The 20,699-nt window shown below is 41.6% G+C and overlaps 2 protein-coding genes across 4 annotated transcripts in view; both read left to right on the forward strand.

Moving 5' to 3' along the window:
* napba (N-ethylmaleimide-sensitive factor attachment protein, beta a) overlaps window positions 1-2,746 on the forward strand; it is a gene marked incomplete at both ends in the record, with an annotated part of 47,520 nt that extends 44,774 nt beyond the window's left edge. For all 3 annotated transcript variants that reach the window (XM_083988337.1, XM_083988338.1, XM_083988339.1), the window contains 4 exons: window positions 340-424; window positions 618-722; window positions 819-887; window positions 2,594-2,746. In XM_083988337.1, coding sequence (XP_083844463.1) covers window positions 340-424; window positions 618-722; window positions 819-887; window positions 2,594-2,746 — 412 coding nt within the window. The remainder of the gene's footprint in view (window positions 1-339; window positions 425-617; window positions 723-818; window positions 888-2,593) is intronic.
* Window positions 2,747-5,277: 2,531 nt separating this feature from the next.
* Window positions 5,278-20,648, forward strand: cdc5l (CDC5 cell division cycle 5-like (S. pombe)). The gene is made up of 19 exons (XM_083987676.1): window positions 5,278-5,507; window positions 6,775-6,878; window positions 7,074-7,235; window positions 7,346-7,473; window positions 7,618-7,717; window positions 8,346-8,472; window positions 8,590-8,681; window positions 12,629-12,773; window positions 12,885-13,076; window positions 13,722-13,870; window positions 13,974-14,145; window positions 14,731-14,895; window positions 14,997-15,077; window positions 15,913-16,164; window positions 17,108-17,215; window positions 18,278-18,367; window positions 19,235-19,366; window positions 19,571-19,651; window positions 20,271-20,648. Exons 1-19 carry the CDS (start codon window positions 5,463-5,465, stop codon window positions 20,382-20,384), a joined length of 2,439 nt encoding a protein of 812 aa, XP_083843802.1. The 5' UTR covers window positions 5,278-5,462; the 3' UTR covers window positions 20,385-20,648.
* The last annotated feature ends 51 nt before the right edge of the window (window positions 20,649-20,699 follow it).

Genomic DNA, 20,699 nt, shown 5'->3' on the forward strand with positions numbered 1-20,699 from the left:
AGTTATTGTTACACTCAGTGAAATGAATTACAAGTTTTTATCGTGACATTTTGATCTGAAAAACGTCAAATTGTTGATGACTTCCGAAATATTTCATATATTCTCTTTTTCTTTTATGGATAAGTTAAGTTGTATGATATTAAAATGCATGGTCAATTACAGTAATGGATCAGTGAAGTATTAAACCTTATTATGTTTACACTTCAAACACGTCCTCTAACATCTGGATGAAGCTTCTGTGTGAAAACTCAACCTGGAAAACAATTCTTCTTTTTACTTTGAGGTGTTCTTCATCTGTGTGTGTGTCTGTTTGTGTGTGTTTGTGTGTGTGTGTTTCAGCTCGGCCAACAAATGTCTGCTGAAGGTTGGACACTACAGCGCTCAGCTGGAGCAGTACCAGAAAGGCATCGAGATCTACGAGCAGGTAACGACCGAGTCACGTCTGTTCAAATAGACGAGATCAAATAGATCAAAGATCAAATACAGTCCTGAGTAACTGTGTGTGTGTTTGTTTGTTTGTGTGTGTGTGTGTGTGTGTGTGTGTGTGTGTGTGTGTGTGTGTGTGTGTGTGTGTGTGTGTGTGTGTGTGTGTGTGTGTGTGTGTGTGTGTGTTTCAGGTGGCGATGAGCACCATGGACAACCCTTTGTTGAAGTACAACGCTAAAGAGTATTTCTTCAAGGCCTCACTGTGTCACTTCATAGTGGATGAGCTGAACGCCAAGGTAACGATGCAGCATGTGCATAAACACACACACACATTCATACTGAGCTTCCGTTAATGACTCACCTCTGTGTGTGTGTGTGTCTGTGTGTTGCAGTTGGCCATTGAGAAGTACGAGGAGATGTTTCCAGCCTTCTCAGACTCAAGAGAGCTCAAGCTGTTAAAGGTAAATGTATTTTTAGCTCCACAGGCTCCAGGGAAGAAAACCAGCTCAATAACTAGTGGATGGAGCCGGAAACTTTAGCTCTCAGCTCAGAGCTGCTGCTGCACTTACATTTACAGAGCTGTTTGCGTGGCTGTGGACATTTAATTAAAAAAAAAACCTTTACACAGATTGAGTTATACACAATTTATCACATCACAATAAGAAGGATCCGATCGCAAACTCTGAGTGTGCATGAATATAAAGATTATGTTTGCTACAGACTGGTGAGGACTAATCAGACCGATGTGTTGCGAACTGATGAAGCCCATTGGATAAGAGGGGAAACGTCTTCCTAGACAAATACAAGTCCAGTTGCCTTCCATTCAGTTTGTTGCCCAGAGATAACGATAGCCTAGATGAATGAGGATATTCACAGATATGATTGCTACAGTTTTATAAATAATGAAGATGTTTCTGTTCATACAATCAGATAAAACACACAAGATACATGTTACATGTGTATTTTACACACTAATGAGACCGATTGGATGCAGAGAAAGAACCTAAATAACATCTTACAATAGATATTTTTCTGAAATGAATGAAAAAACATGATCATATAACAATAATATTTCAGTTATAGAACAATAATAATGTCTTCTAATATGTTTTCATGCATTTTTAAACCACACATCAGCATCCTTATCCAGGTCATCATTTTCTTCTTAAAATTCACCTGTTCTTCTTATTCCGTGATTTATGTTTAATAAGATCCCCATTAGCATCTGCTGAGCATCCGCTATTCTTCCTGGGGTAAAAAACGTATACATGGAGACAATAAAAGAATACAAGTTCACACTGGACAATATAGACATATACATGAAACAATGTAGTACACTAACAAATAAGTATAGACAATATAGACCATGAAACAATACCATACATACATTTTAAACAATACCATGACTGACAAAACAATAACTACAATTAAAATGAACAAGACAAGACAGCTCCGACTGTGTTTTATTAATATAATGATAGTAATATCCATATATTAAAGGGACAACGAGGAGTTTCTATTTGGTTATAAAAAAGTCTCACGTTAATGTGGATGAAACTACGTAACCCACACTTGTTAATGGGCCCATTTTCGATAAATATATTGTTTTGTTTCTATCGTTATTTTGGATTAGTGGTGGTGGAAATGCTGGTCGAGCCGACCAGTGTTTTTTACTTTCGGTTTTGCGGCGAGTCATGAGAATAACGCCGCTGAATCGCCGTTTATGGTCGGAACTACCACGGTATGTGATCGTCTTCCAACCTCTGACTTTAATTCTTGATGAATGAAAACATGAGTCTGTCTTGCGCCGGTCAAAGAATTTCACAGTGCGCACGGAGGCTCATAAATGTAGTGGGAAAACGCTTCGCTTTTCCAAAACTCCTCATTGTCCCTTTAATAATTGACTAGACAACTCATATCTTTATATATATGTAAGGACAACATCTTACTGTAATTAGTGAAAGTTCCTCTTTAAATAATGTTCTTTTAGAGGTTTTTTTTTTAAAGCATATATACTATTTTGCTGTTTATTTTTGTTTGATACTGAGTTCTGCTCTGCATATGACTGGTTTTCTTGTTGCGTGTCTTGTTAAATAACTGTGTGTATGGTGGTGACATGACCGTTAACTCTCTCTTTCTCTCTTTCTCTCTCTCTGTGCATTGACAGAAACTGCTGGAAGCCCACGAGGAGCAGAACAGCGAGGCGTTCACAGAGGCCGTCAAGGAGTTCGACTCGGTGTCTCGTCTGGACCAGTGGTTGACCACCATGCTGCTGCGCATCAAGAAAACCATCCAGGGCGACGCCGGCGACCTGAAATAGACCCGGAGAGAGAGAAAAGAAATACATATAAATAAATAAAAAAAGGGTGGGGGGAGAAAGAGAGGGAGGGAGACAGGGGGCTAGAGGGAGGGAGGGATCAAATTAAATTAAATTAAGATTAAATCAGAGGAGAGGGTGAATGATGGGACGGGAAAGATGTTGTGTTTCAGTCGGGAAAGGTTTGAAAATATAAAAAAGGGGGGAGGAGGGGGTAAAAGGGGGGGAGGGAGTTTACAGTTGTAGATATCAGTCTGCATGTGACCCCCCAACAAGCTAAGCATCACCTTTAAACCACCTGTAGACGACCCCCCGTGTCCCCCCGTCCTACAGTATTGCTCTCGTAACACTGGACAGAGTGGAAAGAGTGGGAAGAACAAAGTGTGTGTGTGAGAGAGAGTGTGTGTGAGTGTGTGTGTGTGAGTGTGCGCTGCAGTAAAGGTGAATTATACTATTTGATGGGAAAATGTGCAACTTCTATGAGATTTAAGGATATATGTCAATGAAAAAGGAATAATAATGTTATTTATGAGATTCTTGGTATTTATTGTCAATACTGAAAATATTATTTATTGTTTATTATGGTGCTCAGTGTTACGACTTGTCTTAATATTTTAGGTATTAGCCCCTCTGCTCTCCTCTTTTGTTCCCCCTTTACTTCCTCTTCTTCTTCTTTCTCTGTCTCCCCTCGTCCTCTCCTCCCTCCTCTACACCTCCCTCCCCCTGTCATGTCAGTGAACTCACCCATTGTGACTGGTCGGTTCTTTGTGTTCGGGCCAGCGGTCGGTCGGTCGGTCGGTCGGTTCGACTCCCCCCCGTCACTGCCTTGTTTGTGCATGTCTGTTGTCATGTTGATGTTGACGTGTTCTCCGTGTCGTGCTAACGTGTGAAGAACATACATGTAGCCTGGTATCATTTGTGTGGAATCAGTAAATATGTACCTCAGATACCGAGTTGAAATAAAAACACCATCGCTCCAGATCTCTGACTGACCTGTGGTCTGTTTTCTGGGTATAAAACACATGAAGCAATGCTCATTAAAAGGCTGAAAATCAAACAATAATACAGTAATTTAATAAAAAACACAAACAACTAATAAAATCTTTATTGAAAGAATCTTTTACATTTTGTTTTTGTGACCATAATCTTTTAGCAGTACTGTCTTACGGTGTATAATGTTCACATAGTATTTCATCTCAGAGATATTATAATCATCCCATCGTGTGCATATTCATTTAATTCAAGGGCATATTTTACTTTAGAAGCTGAGTAAACCCAATGCAGTGGAAGGCTGATGAGTGTAAGTAACATTTAAAGCTCATCTTTTTTTTGCTTTCGTCGTTTTATCCCTTGGAATTAATTAATCATGTACATTTAATATGCTGTATGAAGGTCTATGGGTAATGTAATTGAGGGCTGAGGAAACCCTCCAGGGCTCATTGGTGAACTTTTAAACTTGATGCACAGCAGCAGGCAGAGCAGATGTAAAATCATAATAGGATAATAAAAGTGTGTAGGCGGCCTATGCTCAGGTAACAGGCAGCAGCTGGAGTTGAAATAACATTTAAAAAATCCTTCAAATCCTATAAAGACCCATCTGTGATGTAAATGTTCCTGCGTTTAAAAACTATAGGCTACTACAAGTGGAATATATGGCAGAAATGTAATGTATTTCACAACCACAAGAGGGTGGTATTTCATTGGCATAATAAATAGCCTACCTGAAGCACCCTGCAGTGCATATTACATATAGGCTACTCCATACATAAACAGTATGAGAAATTTGCTTATATAGACTAAATATGATCTGTATTCTGTTTATTTCAGCTAAACAAACATCAGACTATCTCTCAGGACCAGTACTACTAAATAAAGTTATAATAAATTGAATTTGCAGCAAGTTATAAAAGGTCAGTTATAAAAGGTCCACTAGCATATTACAATCATACTGTAATAGCCTACCAATTTATGTATTTGAAAAAAATATATTATTATTTGTTTGAATATTTATCATCATATTTCCATTAAATTTGTCTGCTTTTGTTGGCCTTGTCGTTTCAAAATTAGGTGACCACCAAAAGGAGGAAAATGTTTAGATTATTCTGTACCAGAAATTGTCATTATTTAGCAAATTTACAGTTGTAATTTTCTGTATTAAATACAGAACATTACAACTGTAAATTTAATGAATGGTGAATGGAAAGCAAACAAGTCATTTGAGGCAGCTAGCTACATCTGCTGGTGTTACGCAAAAGTTTGTTCCCCCCTCGAATAGTTTTCCCATCGTGGCTAACAGTTTTCGCGGAGCTAACTAAAATCACTAACTGGGAAGTATGAATAGATTGTAAGAACTTATTATTATTATTATTATTATCGTATTAAACGCTGTAATAAAACAACCGTAGTGGTAACGGGGGGAAAATAGCGAGGGGAAACATTTAAACTGGAAGCGGACATATTTCGTTGTAACACCGGTCGCCTAGTACCCACAATGCATTGCGGCGGTCCCGTCGAATTCTACGACACAAGTTTCCGGCGCTGTTGCAGTGCACGTTCGTTACTCCGTTGCAGTTGTGTGGTGGTGGTGGTTGTTGTCGTCGCTGTGTATAAGTTTTTGTTTGTTTTAGTGAAATAGTTTTAACGCCACTTGTCTCCGGAGCGGCTGGGGAGTGAGATATAACATTTCTGCAGCGGGAAGTGAGCGCAACGAGCTGCCAAGATGCCGCGTATTATGATAAAGGGAGGCGTCTGGCGCAACACGGAGGTACGTTGTGTGTTTACATGGAGCTAGCTGCGTTAGCTCCGTGCTAACCTGCCATAGTAAACCAATGGGGTCTGAGTTAGCTCGATGCTAACGGCTAACTTAGCTCCTCTCTTAGCGAGTTTTGCTTCATTCACTTTGCTGCAAACTGTGTCAAGAGTTGAGTTACTGTTTCTGTGAAGTTGTGTTTATCTTACCTTTGACATACACGGGCGTTATTCATAATTGTCTGTCGCTAATAATCTGTGTTTATGATGTTTTTGGAGAAAGGCTTGATTGGCAAACGAAACGGGCGAAGCGGGTTAATTTCCTGGGCCCATATGAAACCACAGGGTCACTGCAGCGGGGCTATAAAACATTGATTGATTACATTATCGTCTGACGCAGCTTTAAATGGACGTTTTCTCTGAATCAAATGTATTAGGCTACATGAACCGTTTTAGAAATACGCACTTCATTTGTTATGAACAAAAAGTCACAAGCATTGCAATCATGCAGACATAAACAAGCTGCTCTGCACTGAATTTCTATTCCGTTGCTGTCAGTTACTGCATTGATTTAACTAAAATACTTTATATGTGTAACTGAAATTAATAGAAAAACTGATGGATAAAAAAAGTAGTATAGTACATTTGTTCATTTTACTTCAGGACTCCGGGCTACCTTTTTTTTTTACTAGGTTAGTGGCCCCTAACTTAAAATCTTAGGAGTGCAAGCAGAAAATTTAGAGGCACACACTGTAAATTGACTTGCAAAGTAAATATTAACATTTCCTTTTCATCTATGATCCTCACACACATTGGCCTGATAGTCCAGATTCTTTGAGTCGCCCCTTCCATGTTTCACCAGTGTAACATAATACATTTAAAAAAAAGACCAGAAATTTTACTGGTTGCACATTCGCAAGTAGATGAAACATTTATTTGCATTGCCTTAAATTTCATGGGCAAAATACCCCCATTTAGGGGGAGTCTGCAGCTTTTCACTGCAGATGTCAAAGGACCAGAGCCTCCTGAGCTTCTGGTTGATGACATCTGTGTTCAGGGACTTGTCTATTAATGGGATGTTAAGAGCTGTGAACAATTTAAAATGTCTGCTATAACATATAAATGCTGAATTCTGTCATTCAATAAACTGTTTGATCAATCATTTCAGCTCTAGATCACTAATAGATTTCTGGTTGTCTGGACTTCCCCTGTGCTTGACTAGAATAAAGGCTTTTAGAACAATTTACCCATGTCTCTCTCTTCTGATCTGCCCATTTCTCCAGGATGAGATCCTCAAGGCAGCGGTGATGAAATATGGGAAAAACCAGTGGTCTCGTATCGCTTCCCTGCTTCACCGCAAGTCTGCCAAACAGTGTAAAGCCAGATGGTGAGTTAGAGACCGACACATGAGATGATAGACAATTTTTATTATTATTAAATTGTCTTTAGAAACCGTCCTACACTTGACAGCAGTACGTTTTCATATATTTATGTTCCCTCTGTACGTATTTCTTCTTCTGTGCAAACTTTTCTTCTTGCAAAATTAAGATGACAATTAAGACTGATGTACGTTTGTGTGCAGGTACGAGTGGCTGGACCCGAGCATCAAGAAGACAGAATGGTCCCGAGAAGAGGAGGAGAAGCTGCTGCATCTGGCCAAGCTGATGCCGACGCAGTGGAGGACCATCGCTCCCATCATAGGACGCACGGCGGCCCAGTGTCTGGAGCACTACGAATACCTGCTGTACGGATCAATACACCCTGACACACAGTCATGCAGAAGCACTTTTAGTTTTTTTTGTTAAATTATAGTTGTTTTATGATTTAAATGCTTTTGTGTGTGTGTGTGTACAGAGATAAAGCAGCACAAAGAGACAATGAGGAGGAGGTGGGCGACGACCCCAGGAAGCTGAAGCCAGGAGAGATCGACCCCAATCCTGAGACCAAACCTGCCAGACCCGACCCTGTGGACATGGACGAAGGTACGATCACATGACGACGATGTTATAACGAAGGAGCTTGAATGGCATCTGATTTATGGGATTTATGTTCCTTCTTTTACACCTGCATTTATTGATTTTTTTTAATCCTTTTTTTTCTCCATTTGTGTCTGTCTCTTCTCACAGATGAGTTGGAGATGCTGTCGGAGGCCAGGGCTCGACTGGCCAACACCCAGGGCAAGAAGGCCAAGAGGAAGGCCAGAGAGAAACAGCTGGAGGAGGCCAGGTCAGTTCACACACACACACACATATATTGTTTTGTTTTACTGTGATACCTTCTTTGGTTTTCTTACTTACAAAGCTGCTAACATGCTGTCAAAGAATAGGGGTCAATGACGTGATGCAACCTAATGTCAAGTGGTGTATTTTCCTAAAAATCTGACTATATAGAGGAAAATAAATCTGGACTCAAATGTAGAATAATGTAAATTCACTTTTGCAATGCAACACTATGTTTCATGACAGATTTCACAGTATTTGTTGCATTCATTTTTAACTGTGTTTTTAAGACATGTCCTGCTCAGTGTTGCTTATATGCATAAAAATTTAAATACAGAAACACAGCAAAAAGAAGAAGTTGTTCAGAAGAAAGTATATTTTTTTATAAGTACATTTAAATCCACAATAGGTGGTAAGATATTTGATGTTGCATATTTATCATTCTTTTGTGTTTACACCATTGGACATTTTCAGGACATTCAGTCTTACTTTTGTTAAAAAAAAAGGTTCAAATGTGATTTTAAATGACAGAAAACCAACATGAATACAAAATGTACATTTTATCAACTCTAATGCTTTTAAAACGGCCCATATACTGTATAATTGACTCTCTGTCCTTGATGCGCTGCTTGCAGACGGTTGGCCGCTCTGCAGAAGCGCAGGGAGCTGAGAGCAGCAGGAATCGATGTTCAGAAGAAGAGGAAGAAGAAGAGAGGAGTGGACTACAACGCTGAAATCCCCTTTCAGAAGAAACCTGCACCGGTAAAAAAAAAAAAAAAAAAAACACAGAGCTGCATTAATAGTTACTAAATAATTACTAAACAGTGTGAGGTTCCTGTTTTTAATCGGCAGTATTAATCATGTCCTTTTGATTTGAAGGGTTTCTATGACACCAGCATGGAGGAGTACAACGCTCTGGAGCCAAACTTCAAACGACTCAGACAACAGCACCTGGACGGAGAGCTGCGCAAGTCAGTAACATCACTCACACACACACACACACACACACACACACACACAGCTTGTATAACACACAAGAGACTCAATACAAACATACAGTAAATACACAGACACATACGGAAGCGCATTGCATTCACTTGAGTAATTTATTTTTTGGTTTGTTTTTTACATAATTTTTTCTGTTTTTCGGGGTAATTTTTTTCTGACTTAGCTATTGAGATTTCAAAATCCAATGAGAAGCTCCCACCTGCAAGTAATGTAAGGACTGATTTCAAAATAAAGGTGCTACATGAGACTGTTCTGAGTGACGTGGAGTTCTGTAATAACAGGTAGTTTCCTTTCAATATAAATCTGAATTTACTGGGAACACAGTGAAAATAAGACTGTATTTTTTGTGGAGCAGCATATCCATGGATGTATGTTAACAGGGATGCAAACAGCGCGCCGAAAAGCGAAACTCGCTTTTTTCATGACCAATTAGGTGACTTGTGTGAATCATTCAGATCCGAAGAGATTTTGTTTTGAGGGGGGGGGGGGTCTCAGCGTCTCAGCTGGGGTCAGTAAAATGTTTTTCTAACAGGCTGACAGTGACAATCACGTGAAACTGAGGCGAACTCATTCATGGTTTCTGATCATACTGATAACTGCCGACCTCCAATGTTGACGCGCGACGTGCGCGCTCGTTACCCAAAGCGGCGCGTATCCGCGTGCAGTCGGTACGTACATTACTGTGTCAGGCAGGTGTCTCCCACGGAGCTCTGCCCCGTTTCAGAGGTGAAGGAGAGACGTCGCCTCCGCGATGTAGAATGTGTTCAATTAAAGTGAAACTAACACATTATATAGGCTATGTCCATTACACACTTTTAGGCCTTAAAATGTCTTAAATTTGTTGAATTATTGTGTTCAAGTCTTAAATAATTTTAGACAGGTCTTAAATTTTCTTATGCCCACCATGGGCGAGCATTTCACTCGCATTTGCCCCTAAAAAAAAAAGACATGTGTGAACCGGGAAAATCACAAAAAAGAAAGAGCACAACCTGCGATTGGTCCAAAACTACAAATCCCACAATTCTCTGCTCTCAACAATAACAGTAGTTAGTGTAAGTAAGAGAGAGTGGAGCTGTAGGTGAAAAGAGGAAACAACGCACGTCTGGTCCTGTTCTATGTTGTTCGTTCACACCGTCACCGTTTATTCGTTACGTCCGCGGTGTAAAAGGCCGTGACGCAAAGACGCGATTAGGCGCGAGACGCGGTATACGCGACTTTTTTTTTTTGCGACGCAATACACGCGATTCTTTTATGGCGACGGGACCTTCGCGTCTTCGTCTATTTCATCGTGTTTGGTGGGAAGACCCACAGGGGCTTCCCACACAAACACGAGGAACGCTTTTTTTTCGCGCGAGCTTTTACGCGCAACCAAACGCGAGATACGCGAGAAATGCGATTTATCGCTCGTTTTCACTCGTTTCAAAAAAAATTCACGAGCCCGCCAACAACTTTTTTTTTTTTTTTTTCAAAGGAGGTTCAACTGGACTTAGTTATTTGTCTAGGAAGACGTTTCACCTCTCATCCATGAGGCTTCATCAGTTCATGTAGCATCTGACCAGGCTGGGACTGGACCAACTAACTGGTGTGGAGACTCAGTATAAGTCCAGTTGCTTTCGATTTAACCTCCTTTGAAATACTATGACCTGGACAAATGAGAATATGCACAGGCCTACAACAACATTTCTGCTCTCACCAACCATGGTTGAGGTCACAACGCTGCGCTGTAGCTGCTCTGGAAGTCCGAGACACTGAAGCCAAACGCCGCCGTCGCGGCGTCGTCAGGTGAGCAGAAGCTGCCCCCCCCCCTCTCACCGTGGAGCCGCTGCTGTCTCACAGCCACCACCGACCCCTAGAATAAAACACCACTAAGCCGTGGACGGTCGCTGCGTGGATAAAATGCTGACGACCAAAACAGCCGCCACCAGGTCACTGACTGGAGAGTTTTAAAGTCGGCACATGAACGCAGCTCAGACCGGCCGGTGCCTCAGCGCGGTGATCAGCAGGACGCTATAGCCTACCCAGTACCGGCCAGCTCAGTACAGAGGGGGGGGACGATAACGTGACGCACAGTATACTGTTATGAGACACATTATGCATCCCAACTGTCTTTTTTTTTTAGAGGATTTTTTTTTTACCAAGAATGCGCCCCAAAAAAATCATGATCCAGGGGCCAAAATTCGAAACAAATATATATTTTTTAAATCATAGGCTAATTCTCATTATTCTCCTGATGTCGGTTTAATGTAAACAGATTGCGCTGATATGCGTCATGTGACAGCGGGGCAGAGCTGCAGCTGCTGTGCTGTGATGGACCTGATCAGACTGGTGGTGGTCCACAGTCAATCAGTCCCAGATCCTCCACCGTCAGCAGATCCCCCGAAAGCCCCCGCAAATAATACATCGACAAGAAGTTAAGTGGCAAATTGCACCTTTTCGTCGGTTTATTATTTGCGGATTATTTTTTTTAATAGCCTATATAACGTCACTGCAACATGCGGCTCCCAGTGCTTGTCGGTGTTGTGTCTATAAATTGTGAAATAACTTTTCCTCGATAGAAATATGAGACGTGGTCGACAGGTTTCATTCATCCATGTTTTGGCAGACAATACAAATAACCAATGATAATGAGATTTCCACCGCGCCGAACCAATCATGTGGCTGGAATAGAGCCAGTCAACAGTAACATGTGCATTTGTTTGGGTTGCTGCAGATGTGCACATCAGCTGACACCGCCGGTAAAAGAGAGAGAGAGAATGAGTGTTGTCTCGAAAAAAAAAACAGTGAAGGAGAACTTGGACAAGTGACTGAAAAGACGCGTGGTGCGTAATGGGGACACCAGGCAGCTGGAGCGGACCGTGGTCACGGTGCGGCCGCTCTGCTGCTCACCTCAGTGTGTGCGACAACTCATTCATGGTTGTCTCTGATTACACTGGTAACATCCTTCCTATTCACCTCCAATGTAGACGCGACGTGCGCGCTCGTTACCCAAAGCGGCGCGTATCCGCGTGCATTCGGTGCGACGGCGCCGCCGTTTTCCCCCCGTGCATGTCCGTTGCTGTGTCAGGCAGGTGTCTCCCACGGAGCTCTGCCCCGTTTCAGAGCTCTGCCCCGTTTCTACGGTGAAGGAGAGACGTCGCCTCCGCGATGTAGAATGTGTTCAATTAAAGTGAAACTAACACATTATATAGACCTATATGTCCATTACACACTGAATGGGATGTTAAATCCCATGTCTTTATTTCTTCTGTTTATTTTAATAGTATATGACTAACATTCAGTGAAGACCTAAAAATCAGTATCTCCAAAATTGAAATATTGCAATGGTTTTTATTTTTTTAAAGCATTTTTAATCTAGAAATGTTGGCCTTCTGAAAACTGTCCATCTATATGCACTCAATACTTGGTTGGGGTTGAACTACTGGAAATTGACTTTTCTGTGATATTGTTAATGGTGAGGCCCCCCCCCCCCCCCCCGCCCGCCAGACAATTCCTCTCTTTTTTGGTCCTGACCCGTTTGCATCCCTGCTAACGCAATGTAAAAGAAAGCGACTTTACTCATTGTTATTTTGAGTAGTACTTTTATTTTGAAGGCTGTTTGTTATACAATTCCGGATGTGTAGCTTGCCCCGGGAAAAGTTTGAGTGAAGTGGATGCTTGTGTTCGAGCCGTTGGTCTGGAAAATGAAGCAATGCAGAAAAGAATTAGTCAGAAAAACAGAAAAAATTACCCCGAAAAAACAAACCAAAAAATAAATTACTCATGTGAATGCAATAATACGCTTCCATAGAAACAAGAGATACACATATGCACAAATACATTAACAAAGGAAACAATCACAACTGTTGTACACTGGATCTATAAATGTATCGACCTCATTGATAACCTGTGTCGTTTGTGTGTGTGTGTGTAGTGAGCGCGAGGAGAGAGACAGGAAGAAAGATAAACAGAAGATCAAGAAGAAGAAGGAGAGCGACCTGCCGTCCGCCATCCTCCAGACCAGCGGAGTGGCCGAGTTCACCAAGAAGCGCTCCAAGCTGGTTTTACCCGCCCCGCAGGTAAAAACTTCAAATCCAGCGTTTGATGAATCCAACCGACCGATGCCGACGGTTCAAACTCGGATCGATCGCTGTATTGATTTATGATTTCCATTTGTTTTCTCCTCATAGATCAGTGATGCTGAGTTGGAGGAAGTGGTCAAACTGGGCGTGGCCAGCGAGGTCGCCCGTCAAGCTGCCGAGGAGAGCGAGAGCGGCAACTCGGCCTCGTCCACCCTGCTGTCGGAGTACAGCGTCACCAACACCATGGCAACGGGGCTGCGTACCCCACGCACCCCCGCTGCCCAGGACAGGATACTACAGGTAACACACACACACACACACACACACTCAGAGTATGTGAGCACAAGTTAATCTTTGTCTCCAGTCGACAAACAGCTGCAGCTCCAGTTTTAACCAGAACAAAGAGATAAGAGCACATCACCCCGGTTCTTAAAGGGATAGTTCAACATTTTGGCAAATTGGCCCATTGCCATAATCCCTATAGTCATAGCAGTAGGTTCGTTACCTTTAATTGTCGGTGCAAGCTATTTTTAGAACGGCAGAGCAGAGCCGTGAGCTGCTCAGAGCTACGCTACGGAGGCTCATGGGATTTCTTGGTTTCTCTCATCAAACTCATCAAATACACAATCCAACAACTCCACAACGCTCTGGTGGACAAGTTGTGAGCTGCACATTCACCACGCTATGAGATAATAACACAACGTTACCAGACAGAGTTGTTTTAGAGGTAAATTCAGGCAAAACCGCTGATGCGCGTTGCCTTCAGGGACAGCTTTTCAGCAAGCAGTCTCTGCATTTGCCTCTAAAAGTTCTTACTGTTAAATGTTTTGTTTTTATGTGAAGCACATTGAGTTGGTATGAAATGTTGTGCTGTATAAATAAAGCTGCTGTGTGTGTGTGTGTGTGTGTGTGTGTGTGTGTGTGTGTGTGTGTGTGTGTCTCCAGGAAGCCCAGAACCTGATGGCTCTGACCAACATCGATACTCCTCTGAAGGGCGGCCTCAACACGCCGCTGCACGAGAGCGACTTCAGCGGCGTGACGCCTCAGCGGCAGCAGGTTCAAACCCCCAACACGGTCCTCACCACACCGTTCAGGTCAGAGACGATCTCACCCTTCCTCCGCTCCGACACAACACAATGCAACACGTGATAATAAAAACACACCAACAACACTCATGGTCTCGTCTCCTCTGAACAGAACTCCCGGAGGCTCCCAGGGCGCCGAGGGCATGACGCCTCAGGCCGGTGGCGCCATGACACCACGCGGGGTCGTGACCCCGGGTTTGACCCCCGCCCGCACGCCTCTGAGAGACAAACTGAATATTAACAGTGAGGAGCAGCTGGCCGACCCCACGTTCGCCAAACACATGGTAAACACACACACACATACATTACACACATGTTCTTTTTATTTATTTATTTTACTATTCCTATATTTTTTTGTTGTTTTGTGCATTCTTCTTGTTTCATTTCTTATATATAGTATTTTTTTTCTCAATCAAAATGCACTTTGAACGGCATTTATTTGCTTTGAAAGGTGCTACATAAATAAAATTTGATTGATTAATTGATGTAAGACTGTAAATATACAACTCAACTCAAAACAGCTGGAATTTAAACATCTTAAACAAGTTTTCTGATACTATGTAATGTTTGTGGTATTGATTGATTGATTGAAACCTTTATTTATCCCCATAGAGAGATTCAGGTTCCCAAACAGCAACAGTTAAAAGGAGAGGCAGAAGACAGTCATTTAAAAAGATTATTGGTTAAAGAAAGGCAATTAGTCAATAAAGGACAGCACGAGAGAGGCATAACTAGATACTTCTGATACAAATAACATCTAAATAAAAGGTCCTGTCACATGTTTTGTTGTTCAGAATCACAATTTCAGACACATTTCAGAGTAAGTGTATGAGGTAAATAATGGATATGGTCTATCTTCTCGCCCACAGCAAAGGGAGAGCCTGCAGCAGCTCAGACAGGGGCTGCTGTCGCTTCCTGCTCCCAAGAACGACTTTGAGATCGTTCTCCCAGAAAACGCAGAGAAAGAACTGGAGGAAACGGAAACGGAAACCGGGTTCGTCGAGGACTCGGCCGACATAGAGTCGCGCAAACAGGTCTGCACACAAACAAACAAACAAACAAATGATGAACCTTTTTCAAGTGTTAAAAGCTCGACAGATTGAAGGTTTATTATTATTGTGTGTGTGTGTATCAGGCGGTGCGCGAGGCAGAGAGAGAGAAGGAGCTGAAGCTGCGACACACGTCTGTTCAGAGGAGCCTCCCCCGACCCACCGAGGTAACACACTCACTTCCTGAAGAAGCTGACGATAATTGTGACTCTGGGCCTGTCCCAATATGCACACACAGTCACACTTACACACTTGGGCGCTTGGCGTGCGCGTTCATGGGTTTAGTGTAAGTGCGCAAGTGTGTCACATTTCTCCAACGACCGAAAGTGCAGCGCGCTTGATTTGCACTTTACCCACACTTATGGTAAGACCGCATCGGAGCGGCATTTGGCCAAGTATAAATCCCACAATGCACCACGGTGAAGTCTGCCGTCACCGGGAGCCACAAGCCACGTTTAGGAAATGCGATTGAATTAATTTCAATAAAATGAAATTAACTTTATATCTCATAATTATGACTTTTTAATGCCATATTTTATATTCACCATGCTCTGTTCATGTTTTTATTTTATTTTATTCGTTTTTCTTGTTTGTTTTATTTACTTACGGAGTTGGGCTTACACAAGATTTGAATCTTATCTAATCTTTTAATTAATCTTATCTTCTCGCATAGAGACACTTTTGGAGTGGATGAGACTGTGATCCAGCAGCACTGTTTATTAAAACTGTTGCTGTGCTGTGTGTGTGTTGTAGTTGTGCTACTGTGCGCAATGGCACAGGCTGCACTTGTCAAGTATGTCCTGATTGCTTTTAAATATCCCCCCACACGCTTGGCCACTTAATACTTGCACACAATTTATGCAAATATACGTTGCTGCTGGCAAAACGTCACCAAAGTGTGTGCGTAACCAAGCGCACTGAAGCCAAGTGTGGAGACATGGGACAGGCCCATTGAACTAAAATGATTGTGTCGTTATAACGCCGAGTCTTCGTTCTCTGCAGGTGAACGAGTCCGTCCTCCGTCCCGCCTCCATCGAGCCGCTCGCCGACCTCCTGTTGGCCGAGGAGCTGATCAAGCAGGAGATGATCACCATGCTGCACTACGACTGCCTGCACCACCCGTCGTCCAGTGCAGCCAATCAGCTTCTGCGTGGCAAAACCAGAGGCCCCGCCTCCACATCCAACAACGCTTCGCACATCTCCTACCTGGAGACGCACCCCTACAAGACCATCAGCACAGAGGACATGGATCAGGTGATTCATTATTACCTGATTGGTTCAGCATTAACCTGAGACTCTGTCATAGTGACTACGTTTACATGCAGTCAGTAACCCTTTCATAACCGCAATTTTAGCAATAATCCGGTTGCGCACAGCCATGTAAACACCAATAACCCTTTTTAAAATCCAGAATATGCTCATATTCTGTTTTTTAAAAACCTGAAAATGACCCCTGGGTTTCTCCTTTTCTAACCTGAATATTTGGTCATGTACTGTTTAGTCTGGATATCCCCATCGCAAGGAACATGAATTTGTGTTCTGCACATGTTCTATTTAAGTTTCAAGTTCATTTATTTAAGAAATGGGACGATGCATATTAATCCTGTGCATATTCTCATTTGTCCAGGTCATAGTATTTCAAAGGAGGTTAAATCGAAAGCAACTGGACTTAGTTAGTTAGGTAGTTAAGTAGTTACTTAGTTAGTTATTACAAATAACTAAGTCCAGTTGCTTTAACCTCCTTTGAAATGCATATTAATGAACATAATATGTTTTTACTGTTCTCAAATGTAAAAATGTGTCATGTTTGACCCTTAACATTATTCAAGGCTTAAAGCCATCTGCCTGTTGGTTGCCAGTGAATTAAATAATGTGTTACCCCAAATAGTTCACTTTAGGCGTGCTCCTTGGGAAAAATGTTATCATAGAGCGCTCGCTACCGCAAATTCTCAATAAAATGCTCCTGCAACACTTCATTGTGCTTTATTGAATGCATTTTCAACTACAAACAAGCCTAACACACAACTTATATATTGCAATCAATTTCTAATTTTGTGATTCTGCATTTCTTTTGTATGTTTTTTATTTGTCATGATAGGTCTTAAATTTCATCCATAATGGTCTTAAAAGGTCTTAAATTTGAGCTGGTGAAAGGATGTTTTCACAGCAGCTGAACCAGTGGTTTGTTTGTTGACAGGCTAAGACGATACTGGCAACAGAGATGGAGGTGGTGAAGGCAGGAATGGGCCACGGCGACCTGAGCATGGAGGCCTACAGCCAGGTGTGGGAGGAGTGCTACGGACAGGTGAGACCGTCTGGACGTTTGGACCTGTGAACACTTAACAGAGCATTTCATTTTTGTTGTCTCAGTTTATTCATGTAAAGTTACAGAATATGAACTGACAGAATCTGATTCGTAAAGATGCGTAGATAGATGTTATTTATGTTAGTCTGCTCAGGTTAAGGGACTACCATATTCTCAAATAAAAGTCCAAGAAAAGAGCGAGATGCACACATTTATTTAGAAGTTTAATTGGTGCACTGCAAAAACTCAAAATCTTTCCAAGAATATTTGTCTTATTTCTTGTCAAAATCACAAATCTTTATTGTCATATATACTGAAGACAGCGTCACACAGTACAATGAAATTCTTACTCCGTGATGATACCTCCGGCAACATTAAAAAGCAAGTAATAATAAAAAACAACACTAGTTAAAATGACAACAATGAGTAAATAAATAGTGCAAGAGCAGTTATAAATAAATATAAATAATGCAAAACAATAAAAAAAATATATAAATGTCTCATTTCTAGTCAAAACTAATCTCTTTCCACTTTAAATAAGACTCATCACCTAAAAATCAACTTGTTTTTAGATCATTTTCACTTGTTTCAAACTAATTTTCACTTTAAATAAGTAGAAAAATCTGCCAGTGAAAGCATGTTTTTTTTGTGCTTGTAATAAGAAAGAAAAACTTGCTCCACTATCAGATTTTTCTACTTATTTCAAATGAAAATAGACTTGAAATAAGTAAAAAGTGTCTAAAAACAAGCTACTTTTTTATGTATAACTATGTATGTGTATGTGTAAATATAAATATACATATTTTAGGTATAATGAGATTTGTTTTCACTAGAAATATTCTTGGTAAGAGTTTTTGCAGTGTGCTAATTAAACTTCTAAAATAGAATGATTTGATAATATTTTCCAACTTTGTAGCCTGTCTCTAATATAAGACGGGACAGTTCGGGGCTTCTTTTGGAGTATTTACGGTATTTTAGTGGATGTTCCAGATGTATCACGGATCTGTTCTCACATGAAATCAACCCTGTGTTTAATCCTCCTCCGTCTCCGTCTCCCTGCAGGTTTTATATCTCCCTGCTCAGAACAGATACACCAGAGCAAACCTGGCATCGAAGAAAGACCGAATCGAAAGCTTTGAGAAAAAACTGGAGGTGAGAAGAGAAGACACTACAGAGATGTGTGAACAGTAAAAGATCCACGCTGGGACCTGTTAAAGCAGAACTATGCAACTTGGCCGGAAATAGCTCGCTCCTTCGTTGGTTTCTCTTTTTTTCCCTCTCCGGGGCTCCCCCACAGTTCTGGGAGGCACATGTCACTGTCGTAAAAAAAAAACTCGCCGCCCCACCTCCTCCACCCCCTCCCTACACGTGCTTGTGTTTACTGCTGAAGGTAGAGAGCGGTGTTTGCTAAGCACGGAGCTAATGCTAACACGGAGCTAACGCTAATACGGAGCTAATGCTAACACGGAGCTAACGCTAATACGGCCACACACAGACAAAGACACAAAGACACAGACATACACACACACATGAATAAAGGTTCCAAAACGCGAAGGCGTGTGTGTGTGTGTCATGATGTATTACATTATCTTATAAAAGATCCATGGTGTGTGTGTGTCTGTTAGCATTAGCTCCGTGTTAGCCACAAGCCGAACTTCATCAGTACAAACATGTTTCCATGGTTTCCTCCGACTTTCCGAACTCAAACCAATCACGATTCATGACATGCATGACGTCATCTGCGTTCTTATCTCGTACTGCCGTAAGGCAGTTTCTCGCGATAGTTCCATCCATTGATGAGATTTACACCGAGACGGAGGACTGATCTTGCAAGTGCGGTTTTCAGCCAGTGGGGGGGGTGAGCGCATTGGCCTAGACCCCATTCACCTCATAACAGGTCACTCTACCATCACAGTGACTCTGAGCCACAATAATTACAGCCGAAATCCTGCATAGTTCTGCTTTAAATCCTGCAGAGCTGTGATCTCTGAATTTTTCCATCTCTCTTTCTCTCTGCAGGTGAACCGAGGTCACATGACGGCCGAGGCCCGGAGAGCAGCCAAGCTGGAGAAGAAGCTGAAAATCCTGCTGGGAGGGTTTCAGTCCAGAGCGCTGGGGCTCCTGAAGCAGCACGGGGAACTCTGGGAACAGGTGCACACATTCATCTCCGCATTTATTCATTCTTTTGAGAGAGATGCAGCACAATTTGCCGACTTAAAGTGACCGTGGTTAATAGTAATAATAGTTTAACCAGTAATGCTCTCACTTTGATTTATTATTTATAGCACATTTCCAAAATAATAAAAGTTTACCAAAGTGTATTGGATTGGATGTAATGCTCGTTGTGTCCACCAGGTGGAGCAGGCGGCCACAGAGCTGCAGACCTTCACTCAGCTGAAGAAACAAGAGGACACAGCTATTCCCAGGAGAAAAGAGGTAACACACACACACACCTGTCAGCTGGGCTCATTCACCGACTCTCATGAACATATTGACCAGAAACACAATAAATTATCTGATTTTGATAAATTATTCATCATTACAGTTATGTAAACTTGTATTTTACCACAATTTGCTGACCTGTCATATCCTCAATTGTCATTTTATGAGGTACACCTGGCTTCAGGGTCTTTGAACAGCCATAAATATTATTTGCGTATCACATTTTCTCTGTATTTTCCATAATAATGTTAGTTTTTGAAGTGTTTTGTATTGTATTTTCTCCTTTTTTAATGAAAAATTCTCCAGTTCTGTTGTTTCTGAACAAAGGAATAATTCACATGGACCGTTTAAAGCAACACTATACTGTTTTCTTTACCTTAAAATAATGTTTCTAAACTCACGGAAGTGGTAGAAAAACAAATAGGATGAATGGTGCCTTCAGTGAGTTGAGAAACTACCGTATATAGTGTTGCTTTAATGATCTGTGGCTCAGATCTCAGATACAATCTAATAATCAAGATCTCTGGATGATGTTATCAGATTACCTTGCAATAATTAGTTTTTCAGTGTGACCAGCAAACGGTTTGATATCAATTGTGTGTATTTGTTTCAGAGCCTGAGGGAAGATGTGGAGCGGCAGATGGAGAGAGAGCGAGAGCTACAGCAGAGATACGGAGAGCTGCTGATGGAGAGGGAGTCGCTGATCAACAGTACTCAGAAATACTAAACAACACACACACTTATCACACACACAAGCTTCACACATTCAAATCCTGTTCATGGAGACACTGATATCAAATCAAGCCGCTCTGAGAAACAACAACGGTTTCTCTCTCCGAGTCGTCTAATAAACTAGAAAATAAACTGCAGAGATAAGCCCCGCCTCCATGCGCTCATGTTGCTATGATGTCATCAGCTGAGTTTTGAGCATGCTCAGTAGTCCTTTGTGTTTCTGTATTAGTGACCAATAAAGTTTCTTTTCGACAAGTTACACACGTGCAATCTGATGTTTTACACAAAAGCAACGACAACGACTGCAAAA

Source organism: Trachurus trachurus (genome assembly GCF_905171665.1).
Source record: "Trachurus trachurus genome assembly, chromosome: 15".
Lineage (NCBI taxonomy): Eukaryota > Metazoa > Chordata > Actinopteri > Carangiformes > Carangidae > Trachurus > Trachurus trachurus.